Source organism: Notechis scutatus, chromosome 7, assembly GCF_049901735.1.
Source record: "Notechis scutatus isolate UNSWTSFEM ecotype Mainland chromosome 7, rNotScu1.2, whole genome shotgun sequence".
In the NCBI taxonomy this organism is placed as follows: domain Eukaryota; kingdom Metazoa; phylum Chordata; class Lepidosauria; order Squamata; family Elapidae; genus Notechis; species Notechis scutatus.
Genome location: NC_142015.1, coordinates 5809890 through 5828791, shown reverse-complemented (window position 1 = coordinate 5828791; position 18902 = coordinate 5809890). Strand labels below are relative to the sequence as shown.

At 43.3% G+C, this 18902-nt stretch overlaps 1 protein-coding gene across 2 annotated transcripts in view; it reads left to right on the top strand.

Moving 5' to 3' along the window:
- Positions 1–18902, top strand: part of BMP1 (bone morphogenetic protein 1) — a 199930-nt gene that overhangs the window by 119395 nt on the left and 61633 nt on the right. For both annotated transcript variants that reach the window (XM_087969608.1, XM_087969609.1), the window contains exons 3-6: positions 263–424; positions 4908–5025; positions 6478–6656; positions 10907–11012. In XM_087969608.1, coding sequence (XP_087825734.1) covers positions 263–424; positions 4908–5025; positions 6478–6656; positions 10907–11012 — 565 coding nt within the window. The remainder of the gene's footprint in view (positions 1–262; positions 425–4907; positions 5026–6477; positions 6657–10906; positions 11013–18902) is intronic.

The window sequence follows — 18902 nt, the reverse complement described above, 5'->3', positions numbered from 1 at the left end:
TTTGACACCCCTGCCCTAAACTCTACTGAAGATATTACTTAGCTCCGTAACAAACCCACAAGCTTGGAGAACGAACTTCCACCTTCAATCCTTCTTGTACATATATACCACAAGGCATATCTTCTATAGCAGTGGTGGCTAACCTTTTTGGGCTCCTGTGCCGAAAATTGCGTGCGCATGTGCCAGCACCACATCACAGGCTGGGTCTGGCCCGCAGGCCTTGTGTTGGACACCCCTTATTTAGATTGTTGTCTCCTCACAGGGAAAGATGCAAACAGCACCAACATCCGACCTGGAAGGCAGCAGAGGAGACGATGGAAACAAGGCTGGGGAAGGCCTCGAAGTCGGCGAGCGGCCACTTCCCGCCCCGAGAGGGTGTGGCCAGACGGAGTAATTCCATACGTGATCACCGGAAACTTCAGTGGTGAGTTGGAATTTGAAGATGAGTTTAACATGTTCATTCATGGCGGGTTCTGTTTTGACCCAACTCTTTGCTTCTCTACATTTCATGGGTATTACTGGGTCTTTTAAGACTCTTGGCATCTTTCCAAGAGATGGCTTTTAATTGTGCAATTTCGTTTGCACAATTTTGACATCATTATCTTCTCTTAGTGACTACTCTGACTTTTCCTAATGCTGTTCTTTCCTCTTGGTGCAGAAGAGGGAGAGTCATTAGAAAAGAAAATGGCAAAATAACTGCAAATGTCTTTTTTGCCTGGTAGCATTTGACAGATGCATTGTTACTCCCTGAAAATTAATATTCATATACCAGTGCATAATATATTGGAGTGTTTGCAGCTGGGCCTTCCTTGTTTCCCTTTCTCTTCGTTCCCTTTCTCATAGCAATTTAGAAATCCTTGAATTACAATTTGATCTTCTCTTGAGGAGCTGTTGAAAAGAGGAAGCAGGCAAGAAATTAGGCTGAAACCCTTTATGCAGCTGTTCCAAACTGAACATCATCTATAGAAATTTCTCTTTTTCTGGCTAGAATCTGCAACTGCCGTCTCTTTAATTTTTGAATGCAGCTGTATTTTTCTAGATGGAATTGAAGCTTGAGAGACATTTTGTTCGTGAGTCTGTGAAGTATCTATTGTGCTTTATAATCTAGCTCACATGTACCTGCTCACAATGTCCCTGAGATAGACAGATTGGGGTGCATTTTCTCTGGAACAGCCAATCTTTTATACTTTCTGATCATTTTGTACAATTCACGTTTAATCCTAAGGCCGGATACAAATGAAACATTGAATACATAAATATATCTGTCTGTCTGTCTATCATCTCTATCTATCTATCTATCTATCTATCTATCTATCTATCTATCTATCTATCTATCTATCTATCTATCTATCTATCTAATCTAGGGGACGTGGTGGCTCAGTGGCTAAGACACTGAGCTTGTCGATCAGAAAGGTCAGCAATTCGGCGGTTCGAATCCCTAGCACCGCGTAACGGAGTGAGCTCCCGTTACTTGTCCCAGCTTCTGCCAATGTAGCAGTCCAAAAGCATGTAAAAATGCAAGTAGAAAAATAGGGGCTACTTTGGTGGGAAGATAACAGCATTCCTTGTGCCTTTGGTGTTGAGCCATGCCGGCCACATGACCACAGAGACGTCTTTGGACAGCGCTGGCTCTTTGGCTTTGTAATGGAGATGAGCACCGCCCCCTAGAGCCAGAAACGATTAGCACGTATGTGCGAGGGGAACATTTACTTTTACCTTTATCTATCATCTATCTACTATCTCTATCTCATCTATGTATATGTACCATATATGTATATGTGAGAAAAACAATATAATGGAGTCTAAAAAGAATAAAGGACATAGTTATTGAAACAAATAAAAATAAAATACTTCATCCTAAGTAATGGTGCAATGTATTGCACAAATGGTAGCACAGAACGGGGTGACTTGAGAACTTATTTTCAAGTCCTTGCCCAAGAATAGTAGCCTTAAATAGAAATCATGCTTTCTACCTGGAAGTTTTTTTTTTCAAGAAGCGTTTTTATTTATTTATTAAATTAAGTTGCTGCTTCTCCCACCATGGGGCTACTCTAGGTGGCTTACAATAATATAAATATCCATGTAAGCCGCCTTGGGTCACCTTGAGTTGCAAGTAAGTGGCAATATAAATTTTCTAAAATAAATAAATACAATAAAATAAGTAAAGGAAGAAAAATGAAAGAAGTGTAAACAGAGGTAAAATAATAGAACAATAGAATAAACAATGACCAAGGAACACAACAAGATTAAATGCATCAATAAAAATGATGGGTGAAGAGCAGGGAGGAAGTGGGGCAGTCTGCCATCAATCTAGCAGCCACCTCCAGTGTGGAACTCCTCCATTTGGTCTCCAGGCCAACCTGTATGTCTGTAAGGGTCTGTCTAGATTCCTTACATAAGGACCAGTGTACAAGTAGTCCTCAACTTACAACAGTTCATTTAGCGACCGTTCAAAGTTACAATGGCAGCGTGATGATCCCGGGCATGGCACAAAAGCAACAAAGTCACAAAAATAGGTAAAGTCCCTTTAATTCCTCCAACTTGGCCTCCAATGTCCAATTATCACCGGCTGGAAAAAAAAATTCTCCCAAGAACAGTTTTTAAAGGGAAGAAATTCCGTCCAAACGCAAAGTACATATAGATTATAAATTAAAACAACACAAACCACGCTGCAGCAATTAACGAGAAAGGGCAGGATAAGGGATTGAAGACATAAAAAGATAACGAAACACACATATTTGGGAGGACGCCAGAACTCAGATAAGACTTGACAAACCAAAATAATTTCACGCTTTGCTTCCAGTAACTTTGCCATGCACAGTTTGCCCTTTTAAACAGTCTTCCCACTGCAGCCCATGAAGGGGATCAGGGCCCTTTTCTCCCCCGTAAACCATGCAATTCACGTTGCTCCCTTATCCATTCTTCCCTGCATGCCCTAGGATAAAGAGAGGGTGAGCCTGGATCTTCGTCTGAATGCCCAGACGGACTGTGCCCTTCCCCAGTTTCCTCCACAGCCACTAGATCCACACTCCCACTCCCTGTCAGCTGTTCCAGCTCTCCCTTGGAATCAGATTCCAGCAGGGAGGGGCATGACAGGCAGTGAAAAAAGTGATTTATGACCATTTTTCACATACGCAACCATTGCAGCCTCCCCATGATCACAAGATCAAAAATGCGGGTGCTTGGCCAATGAATGACTCATGTTTATGATAGTTGCAGTGTTCCAGGGTCATGTGATCTCCTTTGGCGACCTTCTGACAAGCAAAGACAACAGGAAAAACCAGATTCCCTCAAGAACAACGTTAGTGATTTAACAACTGCAGTGATTCACTCAGCCACTGTGGCAAGAAAGGTGGCAAAAGGGGGCAAAATTCATTAACGAGTGTCTCAGCAACATAAATTTTGGGCTCGGTTGTGGTTGTAAGTCGAGGACTATCTGTAGTAGTATATATAACCTATTGCAGGGATGGGTTGCTACTGGTTTGCACCTGGTTCAAGAGAACCGGATGTTCATTTTACGTCTGGTTCGCCAAACCGGTAGTAGCGATCTGGCTGGCTCCGCCCACCCTGCTCCATCCCTCCCAGGAGTCTCCATGTGGCCCGTTTTGGAAGTAAGTGCAGGGCCCCATACAGAAGGTCAGGGAGGACAAAAAAAATGGTCTCCTGGACGCTCCAGAAGGCCAGAAACAGGCCCGTTTCTGGTCTCCACAGAGCCTCTGGAGCCCGGGATGGCTGTTTTTGCTGCCTCTGGAGCCCGGGGAGGATAAAAATGCCCCCCCACCATCGTGGTGCAGGAGGCCGACTAGGCCACGCCCACCAAGCAACCAGGCAGAGAACCGGTTGCTAAATTTTTTGAAGCCCACCCCTGGCCTATTGAACTGTCACCATATGGACATAACCGAAGATGCATAGGAGTTTCTTCAAAACAGACCCTTAAAATTGGACTGAGATGGCATGATCTAGGTCTTGTCTACCATACAATGTCATTTGAACTTCTCCATCTCAGCACTGGCCTTCTGGCACAGTATCTTCATAGAGGTTCATACGGCTCTCATCCTGATCAAATTTAAATATTAACTCTGAAAAGTTGGCTTTTTTCCCAGGTCATGAGTTGGGATGGGTTTATCTGTTAATAGATGATTCAGTGTTTTGATCTCTTTAGGTGGAGAATCCCATCTCTTTTTCCTAACAATCCACGTCATTGTTTTATAGAAAATATAATTCTTTATTGGCCAAGTATGATTGGTCACACAAGGAATTTGTCCCTGATGCATATGCTCTCATTTTTTACATAAAAGCTATAAGTGATAAATCATTATCATAGTCATCCTAAAAATACATTCCTCCTAAATCATAAGATACTTAGTGATAGTCACAGGATATTAAATAAGCAATGAGCATAAATCGTACTAGAAAACTAAACAAAACAATATAAATCGTAAAGATACAAGCAACAAAGTTATAGTCATAAGCAGAAAAGAAATAGGTAAATAGGAAAGATGAGAATAGTAATACAGCCTTAATAAATAGTTTGACAATGTTGTGGGAATTAGTTGTTTAGCAGAGGAATGGCATGGGGGAAAAACTGTCCTTGTGTCTAGTTGTTCTGGTGTGCAATACCCTATAGCATCATTTTGAGGGTAGAAGTTGAAACAATTTATGTCTAGGATGTGTCTGTAGATATTTTCACAGCTCATGCAGTATAGAAGTCCTCAATGGAAGGCAGGTTGGTAGCAACTGTTTTTTTTTTTTCTGCAGTTCAAATTATCCATTGAAGTCTGTGTCAGTCTTGTTTGGTTTCATTGTTCTTCATTGCGTTCTTCAACTGTAGAGTGCATGGCTGAAACAGTGGATGGAGGTCTTTTTCTGTCTCTGACCACTTTGGGGATTCTTTCTGTTTCTTACAGGCATTCAGCGAGCTATTTTTCGACAGGCCATGCGTCATTGGGAGAAATATACTTGTGTGACCTTCTTGGAACGAAGCGATGAGGATAGCTACATTGTGTTTACATACAGGCCATGTGGGTAAGCAACAGGGAAGACTTCGTCATCCAGTCGATTGCATAAAGTCTTTCTCTGGTACGGAGGAGGAAAACCTTAACGCTCTCAAAGTCTCAAAGATTGGCCAAGGAATATAAAATATTGCCAATTGCTTCATACATTGGACCACAAGTCAAAGGCTGCTCATCCAGTGTCTGTTGTGTAGACAGAATTTCTGGAAGAACATTTCCAAAAAAAAAAGGTGAATCAGAGATTGGAAGGATTTGAAACCAAGAAACAGAATCCCAGGGAGAATAACTTAACCTGTCTTTAATTTTGCTCTTGGTAGTCTCTTAACTCTTGATATTGACTTTAAAAAAGAAATAGAACCACCTTCAGTTCTCTCTGGTACCATATGAAAGTGGTTAGTTGCAAGTATCTCTATAACAGGTAGGACATGACGCTATCATTAGAAATGGAAGGAAACTTGAAGGAAGTATCAGATTCCAGTCCTCTTTCTTTCTTCCTCCTTCAAGAATAACAATAGAATTTAGACTTATATACTGCTTCATAGTGCTTTATAGCACTCTCTGAACAGCTTACAGCAGAATCAGCCTTTTGCCTCCAACAATCTGGGTCCACTTTTTTTTTTTTTTAAAGTTGCTCCATGCATGATAATTTGAATTTAAATTTATGGTAGCACTAAATTTACAAATCAGTTAAGTTACTTGCTTTCTTTTCCTAGCAGAGGTTCAAAGGCTCTTAAGAGCCACCAATAACATTCTTTAAATTACTTTTACTTTGGAATACACTTTTAAATACTCACATACATATTTATTTGTATTTATCTTTATTTGGGTCGCTTCTCCTGAGGAAAAGCAATTATGAGAAAGGAGAATGTGTCAAAAATGCTTCCAGTTTTGGTCACCACAATATAAAAAAGATGTTGAGACTCTGGAAAAGAGTGCAGAGAAGAGCAACCAAGATGATTAGGGGGCTGGAAGCTAAAGCATATGAACAATGGTTTGCGGGGATTGGATATGTCTAGTCTCGTGAAAAGAAGGACTAGGGGAAATATGATAGCAGTGTTCCAGTATTTAGGGGATCAAACTATTTTCCAAAGCACCAGAAGGCAAGAGAAACAACAGATGGAAACTAATCAAGGAGACAAGCAGCCTAGAACGGAGAAATTTCCTAATGGTAAGAACAATCAACCAGTGGAATGGTTTGCCTTCAGAAGTTGTGGTTGCTCCATCACTGGAGGCCTTCAAGAAGAGACTGTCATTTTCTGAAATGATAGACTCTCTTGCTCGAGTGGGGGATTGGACTAGAGACCTCCAAGGTCCCTTCCAACCCTGTTATTCTATGTTCCAAAAAGTTTACTTTTTAGAACGGGGGATAAAAATCTTAAAGAAGTTTGTTCCATGTTTTCTACTTCTTCCATGGTCTTCCTAGAAGTCATGCATTCAACCTAATGCTCATTTGTGTCCAATACAGGTGCTGTTCCTATGTGGGGCGCAGAGGTGGGGGACCCCAGGCCATATCTATCGGGAAAAACTGTGACAAATTTGGCATTGTGGTGCACGAGCTGGGTCACGTCATTGGGTTTTGGCATGAACACACACGCCCAGACCGGGATGCCCACGTGTCCATCTTTCGTGAAAATATCCAGCCAGGTAAACGCTTCTTTCTTCTTCTTCTTTTGCATCCTAAATGAATCCTGAAAACCAGACAAAAGTTCCGTATCTTGGAAAACATGAACATTATCCTCTCCATCCCTTACCTTTGTAAAATCATTTGCACCTGCATCCATTCCCTTCTATACCTCTTTACAGGTAGTTGTTGAGTTATTTTGTTCATTTAGTAACTGTTCAAACTTACAACAGCACTGAAAAAAGTGACTTATGACCATTTTTCCACACTCACGACTGTGGTGGGATTCAAACATTTTTACTATCGGTTCTGTGGGCATAGCTTTGTGGACGTGATGTGGCTTTCTGGGCGTGGCTTTGTGGGTGTGGCAGGGGAAGATACTGCAAAATCCCAATTCCCTCCCCCACCCCACTAACCTGCTTTCCAGCTCCATTCTCCTGTGCAGGGCAACCAAAGGAGACCCAGCCAATTAGCTGGGGCTCGGGAGGCAGAGAAGAGATGGGGGCAGGGCCAGTCAGAGGTGGGATTTGCCGGTTTTCCGAACTACTCAAAATTTCCGCTACTGGTTCTCCAGAACTGGTCAGAACCTGCTGAATACCACCTCTGACTCACAACCGTTACAGCATCTCCATAGTCACGTGGTCAAAATTCAGATGCTTGGCAACTCCTTCATATTTTATATATACGACGGTTGCACTGTCCCAGGGTCATGTGATCACATTTTGTAACCTTCTGTCATGCCCTTGTTAGAGTTGGACTCTGAGGGAGAGGAGGAACAGCCGACAGGGAGTGGAGGTATGGCTCCTGAGGTTGTGGAGGAGGCTGAGGAAGGGCAGAGGCCGGCTGGGCAGTCAGAGGAAGAACCAGGCCCATCCCCTCTTCATTCTAGGACACACAGGGAGGAATGGAGAAGGATACAACTTGGCTTACAAGAGAGGAAGCGGCCATGATCCCCCTCATTGGATGCAGCTGGGGAGAATAGTATATAAGAGAGACGGTTACAACACAGAGTTGCTAGAAGCAAAGCGTGTTTTATTTTGGGCTGACGTTATCTTGGTTGGTGTCCTTCCAACAGACTCTGCCTTGTTATCTCCTTGAAATTGGTAATTACTTATCCTGGTCCGTTGTGGAAATTCCTTCATTGTAGTTTGTTTTGGTTTTTTATTTCACCTCTATCTGCTCATTAAGTTCGGACTGTATTGCTTTCTTTTTAAGACTATTTTTGCATAAGTTTTATCTCCAGCTGAGAATTATTGAACAGTGGGGCCAAGTTGGAGCATTAAAGGACATTTATTTACATTTTGGATTTTGTTACATTTGTGTTACGCTCCGGATCATCACATCTTCTGATAATGCTAAGATCCACTTAACAACTGTGTTACTAACTTAGCAACTGCAGTGAATCATTCAACAACTGGCATGAAAGTCTGTAGAATGGAGCAAAACTCACTTAACAAATGTTTCACTTAGCCACAGAAATTTGGGGCTCAATTGTGGTCAAAAATCAAGGACTACCTGTACTTCCCTTTCTTACTAGCTTATTCCACCCTCACTGCTTTTCCCTCCAAATGCATATTGATGTGTCTGGGGTTTTCATATTCTTCCAAGATATCTTGCATCCTGCTTGATACCGAGGGAAGTCACCCCTCCTAGAAGAATGAAATATTTTGAGAAATATCGAAAAAGGCAGAATATTCTATTTCCGTGAAGGAGAAACATGTTTCTAAAGGCAGAAACCAGCTCCCTGCCCCCGGCAGATATTTTGGTGCACATTAAGAGAGACTGGGCCAGCCTATCTACAAGACAAAAGATCTCCAGCTCCAGGGTGCTGGGATTAAGACATGATCCTCCAGGACATAATAGGACAGAGGTCTCCAAACTTAGCAATGTTAAGACTTGTGGACTTCGACTCCCAGAATTCTCCAGCCAGCATAGAATTCTGGGAGTTGAAGTCCACAAGTCTTAAAGTTGCCAAGTTTGGGGACCCCTGTAATAGGATTAACCCAACTAGCAGCAGAGCTCACTGCAGGGCACAATCACCTGGGGACATTGCATCACTCAGCAAACTTCAGCCAAATCTGGGACTCAAGACAACCTACAAAGTTAGCTACGACCTCTGCAACAGCCAATAGAATACATGTTCTTGCACAGGAACAGGAAGCTCAAGTGCAAAGCCCAAGAGAAGGTATAAATACCCCTCACTCTCAACTCCATGTGGTCAGCTGTGGTTCTGCTTCACCATTAAACCATCTTTCCAACCAGCCTCCATGTTTCCAGAGGGACTCCTGGCTTGGAACTGAACCAGATGGATATTTCTTCCAACAATTCTGTATATTGAAAAGAATTAAGGCAGATTTTCGTAGTTGGAAAGAGTCCCAGGACTGGCCAAGTGTCAGCTGAATTTGCTTATTTAGTTACGCTGACCCACAAGCACCTAGAGCTGACTCAGCATTTCTTTATTTATCAAATTTTAAAATCTCCCATTTCCCTCCCAGAGGGACTTGCACACTGTACAAATAAAAGATTAAAAACAATACTGGTAGTCCTCAACTTATGACTACAATTGAATCCAATGTTTCTGTTGCTAGGCAAGGCAATTGTTAAGTGAGTTAGGCCCTGTTTTATGACCTTTTTTTGCCAGAGTGATTAAGTGAATCACTGCAGTTGTTAAGTTAGTAATGTAGTTGTTAAGTGGGCTTCCCCATTGACTTTGTCAGGAGTTTGCAAAAAGCGATCACATGACCCCTGGGACACCACAACTGTCACAAATATATGCCAGTTGCCAAGTGGTCATAAGTGTGAAAAACACTTGTGACTTTACATTTTAAATCATTTTTTTCCAGTGAAGTTGTGATGTCATACAACCACTAAACAAAGAACTGTAAGTCAAGGACTACCTGTATATACGATGTAAAAAGAGGCAAGCAATGTTAAAATTAAATGAATGGCAGAGGGAGGATTTTCAGGTGCCCTTGGGGTGCGTGTGTATATATGTGTGTGTTCCAGCATAACTCTGGAATGCCTCAAGCAATTTCAACCAAACTTGGTACGCAGATGACTTAGTCTCTAGAAACAAATACTGTGGGGGTAAAACACCACTATCTTCCCTCGCTGTTAAGATACAGCCTGTTGTGCCTTCAAATGGCTTCTACCGTACTGCCTTCAAATGGCTTTTACTGTACAGTGCTGTGGAGTTGCCATGGTAATGGCTTCACAGTACTCCAGAAGAGGGCTCTCTCTGGTAAGGGGGAAAATACAACATTAGAAATTACGTTTTTTCCAGGTCACCAAAATCAGGGCTTTTCCTGTCTAATAGAGGATTGGGATAAATTAGGATAAATAAAAATACCCGGGCAACTCCAGATTATAGGCTGGTACAATGTAAAAAGAGGCAAGGTTAAAATGAAATGAGAGGCAGAGGGAGGATTTTCAGGGTGCCAACCAGTCCAATGGCTGCATGCTCCTCTGTGCACCCGAAGCAAGGCTGCAGAACCATGTTTTCGCACCTTTCTGGAAGGCCAGAAAATGGGGACCCCTTGTCTTTGGTTGGGGGAGAAATGTTTCCCACGATAGAGGCAACGGCAGAGAAGGTTCCCTTCCTGCACCCCATCAGTGGGAATTCTTTGACTGACAGGGTCCATCACACACCTTCCCTGCCTGACCAGGTGGGAGGGGCTGATTTAATGGGGCAAAGACAGTTCTGTAGGTAAACCTGGTCCCTATTCCATGTAGGGTTATGGGCTCAGATCATTGCTCTGTGTTTTGGGGAATCACACGCGAGAAATCAGAGGTTGCCATTAACAAGCAGGATAGTGCAAGAGAAAACACCGAATCTGCTAACCCTTGCGGGACAATATTTGCTCCAGACGCTCTAAACCAGGAGTGTCAAGCTCAATTTCATTGAGGGATGCATCAGGGTTGTGTTTGACTGGGGGGGGGGGTGGAGGGCGCAGTGTGTGTGTGGCCAGCATGGGCGTGGCCAGCTCGATATCATCATGTCGGGGGTGCCTGTGGTGGCCCAAATGCTCTGCCAGTGAAAACGGACTCCTGAGCTCCGTTTTCGGCTGTGACTGCTTCCTGCAACCCTCTACCAGAGCTCCATTTTTGCTGGCAGAGACACCACGGGCCGATCCATTGCTGTTTCCAGGGTGGCCCCGTGGGCCAGATCTAAGCACCCCATGGAACTTATCCAGCCCCTGGGCCTTGAGCTTGACATCCCTGCTCTAAGCTATCTTGCAATTTTCATGCTTCTTCCTCTTGGTCCCTTCTGCAGGGCAGGAGTACAACTTCCTGAAGATGGAACCTGAAGAGGTGGAGTCCTTGGGCGAAACATACGATTTCGACAGCATCATGCACTACGCCAGAAACACCTTTTCCAAGTGAGACTCCCAATTTGTCTTGTTTGACATGTTTGCTCAGCCTGTGCCATGTTTAGCTTATTTTTCTTCAGCTGAATGACACACCTGGGTTAAATATATATATATATATATTAAAGGCTTAAATGTACCTCATTCCTTACCAAATACCTTGAGAATCACCCTAAATAATTGAGGACCATGAAAGGCCAAGGATGACCACAAGTCAAATTAGATTATCTCATGCTTTCATAGCTAAAGCGGGACTAGAACTCACTGCTTCCTGCATTCTAGCCTGCTGCCTTAACCACACAACCAAACTGGCTCTAGACTTTATATCTATCTATCTATCTATCTATCTATCTATCTATCTATCTATCTATCTATCTATCTATCTATCTATCTATCTATCTATCTATCTATCTATCTATCTATCTTTCTATCTATTATCTATCTATCATCTCTATCATCTAATCAATTCTTTCTATCATCTCATCTGTCTCTCTATCCATCTCTATCATCTCCAATCAATTCTATCTATTCAGTTCTTTCTATCTACCTATCTATCATCTATTTAATCTAATCAAATCTATCAATCATCTCTCTCTATCATCTATCTAATCCATTCTTTCTATCTCTCTATCATCTCTATCTCTCTATCATCTATCTAATCAATTCTATATATCTATTCAATTCTTTCTATCTATCTATTTAATCATATCTATCATCTATATTCAATTCTTTCTATCTATCTAATCAAATCTATCTATCAATCATCTCTCTCTAGCATCTATCTAATCAATTCTATCTATTATCTATCTAATCAATTCTATCTATTCAAATCTATCTATCTATCTATCTATCTATCTATCTATCTATCTATCTATCTATCTATCTATCTATCTATCTATCTAGATCTAGGAAGTCTAGAGCCAGTTTGGTCTAGTGGCACCAGGCTAGAAAGTGGGAGAGGGTGAGTTCTAGTACTGCCTTTGCCTTGAAAGCCTGCTGGTGACTTTGGTCCAGTCCTTCCCTCTCAGCCCAACTCACCTCATAAGAGTTGTTGGGAGGAAAATAGGAGGAGGAAGGTGGGTTAGATATGTTGAATTATTTGTAAAAATATTAAAGGTGGGGAAGGAAGGAAGGAGAAGGAAGGAAGGAAGGAAGGAAGGAAGGAAGGAAGGAAGGAAGGAAGGAAGGAAGGAAGGAGAAGGGAAAGGGAAGGAAAGGGAAGAGGGAAGGAAGGAAGGGGAGAAGGAAGGAAGGAAGGAAGGAAGGAAGGAAGGAAGGAAGGAAGGAAGGAAGGAAGGAAGGAAAGAAAGAGAGAAAGTTGCCTTTCCCGATCAATACCTTTCCTCATTGCAAGTGGAAACACCTCTATGGCTTTCTAGATATCGACCCTTTCATGTATTTATTTTTGAGTCAATTTTTTATTTATTTATATATAAACATTTCGAATACAGTGTATTGTCTGAGCATACCATTTTCCAAAAGTGGGGGAGGAAATAATAACATATATTTTGATACACTAGAACAACTAGACACAAGGACATATATTTTGATAGCAATAATAGTAGTACAACAGAATGATTCTAACCATATTTATAATTATGTTGGCTTATTTGTAATCCTATTAATTATATTAGCATCATCAGAATCAAGTCCAAAACATGGTCAACAAAAACTGTAACTAAAGTCCAATCAAGGCAAGATGAAGTAATTAGTCTGGCAGGACAAGAGAAGGAATTCCAGATGTGAAGGAACGGCAGTAATTCAACCCAGTTGGGAGGATACCGGGAACACAGATAACCAAAGTCAACACAAGATAAAGTCACGTTTGTTCCCAGAAACCGCCACTCTCAGCTTGCATCTCTTTTAAACTCTCTTCCCAGCTGTGGCTAATGAAGGGAATCAGGGCCCTTTCCTCCCCTGTAAGCCACGCAACCCACATTGTTCTCTTCTCCATTTCTCCCTGCGTGCCCTAAGATAAAGAGGGGGTGGGCCTGGGTCTTCCTCTGAACTCCCTCTCCCTTGTTCTACATCTCCCCTGCTCTGCCCAGCCAGACTTTGCCCTTCTCCAGTTTCCTCCACAGCCAATGGAGCCACACTCCCACTCCCTGTCAGCTATTCGTTTTCCTTCTCAGATTGACTCCAACGGGGGCATGACACTATTCCACATTAAATAATATTCTGTCAATGTCAATCTATCCATCTCTGAACAGTCCAATATTTTCTGAATTATATTTTCATCTGAGGGAGTGTATCAACCCTTTCCGACAACCCCTGGGACACATCCAGAAGGCCGTGGCCCATTCAAAACTGGGCTATGGAAGTGATGGTGAGCACATGAATGCACGCACAGCTCCATTTGCACGAGGAGCATGAGAGTGATGGGTGCACATGCCTGCCTCTTCTGCAGAGCCATCTCTCATCCCCCACCAGTCCACAAAGCCAGATAAATTGGGGACCACTGCTTTAAGAAGTCCCATGTTCTTCCTCCTTGCCCCATTTTTCTGCTAATAACAGTACAGTAAAAAAAAAAAAAAAACCAACCCAAAATGGAAAGGATCGTATCTTCCCCTGACTCTCAACTACTATTTCCCACCCTGAACCAAATGAAGTTCACAGCTTTTCAGCCAAATTACCTAATTCCACAGAACAAAATTTGATGAATGAGCAGAGAGATTATATGTAGAATCCCAGTGGAAAGGAAGGATCATAAACATATCTGGCATTTCCTGCTGTGGTAGCCCTTTCCCTCCCCAGAGTCAATAAAGGATTGTTCTCTAGAAAATAAACCTCCAGAGCTTGAATGTCAGTAATCTTATATGTACAGTGTTAACCCTTTCCCTGAAAACCTAATAAAAGCTATAGTTTTGTTTCAGCCTGTTGCTTTCCATCTGCTGACCTTCTCCCCGTCTGTTATCAAACCCTTCCACTCTTTTGCAAAACGTAAACTATCTAATATTCTGAATGCAGAGGCCGTGAGTTAGAGGGACATATTAACAGAGTTGGAAGGGAAATTGTGTAGGGTCTCCTGCTACAAGGTCATCTAGTCCAACCCCCCACCCCACCCAAGCAGGAGACCCGACACCATTTCTGACAAATGGCAGTCCAGATTCTTCTTGAAAGCCTCCAGTGATGAAGCTCCCACAACTTCTGAAGGCAACTTCTGTTCCATGGGTTGATTGTTCTCACTGTCAGTTATCTCCTTGTAGTTCATTACAGCTAGTCCCCGAGTTGCAATTGTTCACTTAGAGGCCATTTCAACATTACAAAGGCATTGGGGAAAAGGTTACTTATGACCATTTTTCCCCATGACAAGTGTTGCAACATTCTCATGGTCATGTAATCAAAATTCAGACATTTAACAATAGAATAGAATAGGAATTAGAATAGAATAGAATATTGGAATGAAGAATAGAATAGAATTCCTTATTGGCCAAGTGTGATTGGACACACAAGGAATTTGTCTTGGTGCAAATGCTCTCAGTGTACATAAAAGAAAAGATACATTCGTCAAGAGTCAAGAATCATCAGGTACAACACTTAATGATAGTCATAGGGTCCAATAAGCAATCAGATCATACTAGGAAACAGTCCATATAAATTGTGAGGATACAAGAGACAAAGTTACAGTCATACAGTCACAAGTGGGAGGGGATGGGTGATAAGGAGTGATGAGAAGATTAATAGTAATAGTAATGCAGACTTTATAAATAGTTGGACAGTGTTGAGGGAATTATTTGTTTAGCAGAGTGATGGCATTCGGGGAAAAACTGTCCTTGTGTCTAGTTGTTCTGGTGTGCAGTGCTCTATAGCATCGTTTTGAGGGAAGGCGTTGAAACAGTTTATGTCTGGGATGTGAGGGGTCTGTAGATATTTTCACAATTGGGATGTCAAGACCTTGTGGATATAACTGACTAATTATTGTCATATTGCATTTGACGTCCAGGGCTGTTAGAAGAATTAAGGTGTTGGACTAGGATTTAGGAGAGCCCCGGTAACAGTATGCTCGGCCATGGAAGTTTCTGTATGACTTTGAGCCAATCCCTGTTTCTGAGCTCCAGACTAGTCTAGTCTAGTGGTTAAGGAGCTGGAACAGGAGTAGGGAACCATGTTTTAGTCTGTGCTCAGCCTCAGCCATGGAAATCCCCAAATGATTTTAAGCCATATATTCTCTGTAGGTCCAAACCTACCTCACCAAGTTGCTGCAGTGGGGATAAAAATAAAGGGAGATTCCCATTGAAGTCTTGGAAGAAAGACAAGCTGGCAATCTTATCAATAAACTATCTCGATACCCGTGCTTCACTATGAAACTTTGTCGGACTTTGTTTTGGGGGAGGAAAATAAGGGGCGGGGGGAAATTCTGTCTCTGCCTGCCAGCATCCATCGGTATTACTCTGACTAGCATCCTGTCAGTGTGTGAGAGAGTTGAGGGCTGTTTGGAATCTGAAACATGGAAACTGAAAGAGTATTTGCTGCGTGAGCAAGAAGGAGACAGCAAGGAGCCTGGGCGTGGGCTTAGCTCAACTGTTCTGTAGTAAAGCTGCTTGCTGCTGTGAAACTGAAACTGAAACTCCTCTGTTTGTGTTTTGCGTTTGGAACAGATTTCTTTTCAGGTGGGGAGAGGAACCTACGTGCCAAATGTCAAGTTTGTAGGCTTTATGGTTTTGGAGATTTTGTGATGATGCGTGAGTGGTCTTTTGCTTTTATAGAGAGAGAGATGATAAATCAACTCGGGGAAGAAAGCCAATAGAGTTGAGCGCAGGTTCTCAAACTGATCTTGCCTCCATTAAACCACAGTTTATCAATCACATCATGCCTTTGCTTGTTGTCAAGTTGCACTGTTGCTTCTTATGCCTCTTGTCTCTGGGTTCGCCTTTTTGTGGCTGCTCAACCTTGTTCCATGAGGAGGCTGGATTTACAAGCAACGTTAAGTGTGAGCATTAAATGGCCACAGGCTGCGAAGGTGTGGTTCACTCGACGTTCGTTCTTGCTCAGCAATTTTCTACATCTCAGCAGGTTTGGGCTGGTATTGTTGTCTGCGTTATTCTGGATACCGGGGACATGCCTCTGGGTGTCTTCTCAGAAAAATTAACAGACTATTCTAGACGGATATTTATTGTGCCAAAGCTTCCCCCTTGTACGAGGAAGACTTGTTTATCAGTCCTCTTTTCCTGGAGAACTATCTTGCCTTCAGCATCTTTGCCTTTACAGTTACTTACAGTCACCGTTGCACAAATGCAGTTTAATGACACCATTTAGCCATGGTGAGGGATAGGCTACTACAGGTTTGCCCTCGTGCTACATTTTATGGCCGGTGAACCAGCAAATCCCACCACTAGCCCCACCCAGTGGTGGGGTTCAAAATAATTTAACAACTGGTTCTCTGCCCTGCTGATTTCTTCCAACAGCCAGTTCGCCAAACTGCTCAGAAAGTTAACAACCGGTTCTCCCGAACTGGTGCAAACTGGCTGAATCCCATCACTGGGCCCACCCACCCCTCCCCTACCCTCCCAGGAGTCCCCACACGGCCCAGTTTGATGCCAGGTAAGAGCAGGGCCCGTACACAGGCTAGGGGAGGGTGAAAAATGGGCCTCCCAGAAGGCCGGAAACAGGCCCGTTTCCACGCTCTGGAGGGCCTCTGGAGCCCAGGGGAGGCCATTTTCACCCTCCTGGAGGTTTGAGGAAAGCCTCCGGAGCCCAGGGAAGGCAAAAACGACCCCCTTGCTATAGTGCAGGAGGTCAACTAGGCCACACCCACCATAACCACGCCCACCCAGCAACCGGGCAGAGAACCGGTTGCTGATATTTTTGAAGTCCACCTCTGGCCATGGTGTTTTGCTCAGTTTGATGTACCAGCTTCCAAAAACTTCAGGCTTATGAATTGGGAGCTACCTAAGATAGTTGGTTATTTCTAATTAAAGTTGCAGCATTATCTTCTCTTGAGTAATAGAGGGAGTGAACTTTCCAAGTCACATCAATCTGGTTTAGGAATCTGTGACCTAGTTGTCAGAAGATCATTTCTATAGTGCCCTTCCATCTTTCTCTGACTCAAATTTTAGCTGTTGGTTTCCAGGAATCTGGGTTGGGAGACAAAAGTTTCAGCTCTTCGTTTAACTACTGCAATGGCCTTCAGGCACCAACCGTTCTTGCTGCTTCTTGTTGTATAATCTCTTCTGGAGGCTATTCAGCAACTCCTAGTAATTTAGGATTAATTTGAGGTTTATTCCAAAGCTTAGGAACCATGTCAAATATGGTTGAGCTGAAATGGTGTGAGATGAAGTGATACTGGCCTCTGTTTTGAGAATGCCATTGTTATGGATCTTGAGGCACCAATCATTACAGGGAAATCTTTTGCCAATATGTTCCATAACCTCCACCCTACATTTGTTAAATCCTGATGTTATGCTTTTTTTTTTTTCTGGTCCTTTTTTGAGCTACTCTGGTATTATTTAGTATTGCAACATATGTACAGAAAGTCCCCAAGGTGCCTTTTCAAAAAAAGAATGTGCATTTTGTTTGCATTTTTTACATCGGATGAGGAGAGCACATCTTTCTCCTCCTGTCCTGTGCCATTTTTTACAGAGGTACGGTCGAGAATGTTTTAAAAAACTGCATCACTGTTTGGTTTGATGGTAGCAGTGCCTCAGATAGAAAGTCCCTACAGAGAGTGGTGAGGACAGTGGAGAAGATTATAGGAAGCTCGCTTCCCGTTATTCAGGATACTGCTTATAAGTGTTCTTTACTTAGAGCTCGAAGTATTGTTAGAAACCCCCACAAACCCACTACATGGTCTATTTCTGTTGTTCCCCTCTGGGGGGGAGGTTTCAAAGTATCTATACAGTGGTGGCTAACCTTTTTCGGCTCCCGTGCCAATAATTGTGCCCGTGCTCCAGTGCTTGCGCTTGTGTGCCAGCACCCAGAAGGCAATGTGTGCTGGCCCCACCACACCCCCTGCACATGCACGCAATCACCCCCACTGTGCGCCATGCGTCTGCACATGCGATTCCCCCACCATGCGCTGCGCATCCCTGCACATGCATGCAATTTCCCTGCCACACACCATGCATCTGCGCATGCACGTGTCATCACCCCCTGTGCACTGTGCATCTGCACATGCGTGCACGGTCACCCCCATGCGCCATCCATTGTGCATGCACGGGCAATCCCCCACACATGCTGAGCATCTCTGCATGCGCAGGGGTGGGATTCCACCAGTTCGCACCTATTTTCTAGAACCGCTTGTTAACATTCTAAGCAGTTTGGAGAACTGGTTGTTAGAATAAATTCCTGGCCTAATCCTGTAAGGAAGGCAGGAAGTTACTTTGCTTGTGTGGAATGACCATTCAAAGTTACAATGGCACTGAAAAAAGTGACTTATGACCATTTTTCACACTTACGACTGTTGCAGCATCCCCACAGTCATGAGAGGCCAGGCGAGGAGATACGTGCCTCGATGTGAGTGATATTGAGTTGGCCACACCCAGCCAATAACATGACCACCAAGCCATGTCCACCCAGTCACATGACCACCAAGCCACGCCCACCACCTAAACCACGCCCACAGAACCAGTTGTTAAAAAATTTGAATCCCACCCCTGTGCATGCACACATGTCTCCCGCACATCTCCACACACCCCCATGCATGCGCACCAGATACCTGACAATCAGCTGTCGGGTGGCAGCGGCGCATGCACGCATGCGCAATGGGGCTCTTCCAGGTGAGTTCTCACGTGCTGGCAGAAGTGGCTCAGTGTGCCACTTCTGTCACACGTGCCATAGATTTACCAGCACAGATCTATAGCAAGACTATGAGATTCTGTAACAGCTTTGTTCCTTATGCCACCCATCTGGTAAACTCGCAGGATTCCTTTCCCCCCTGCCATGCATATGTATACATTCAAATTA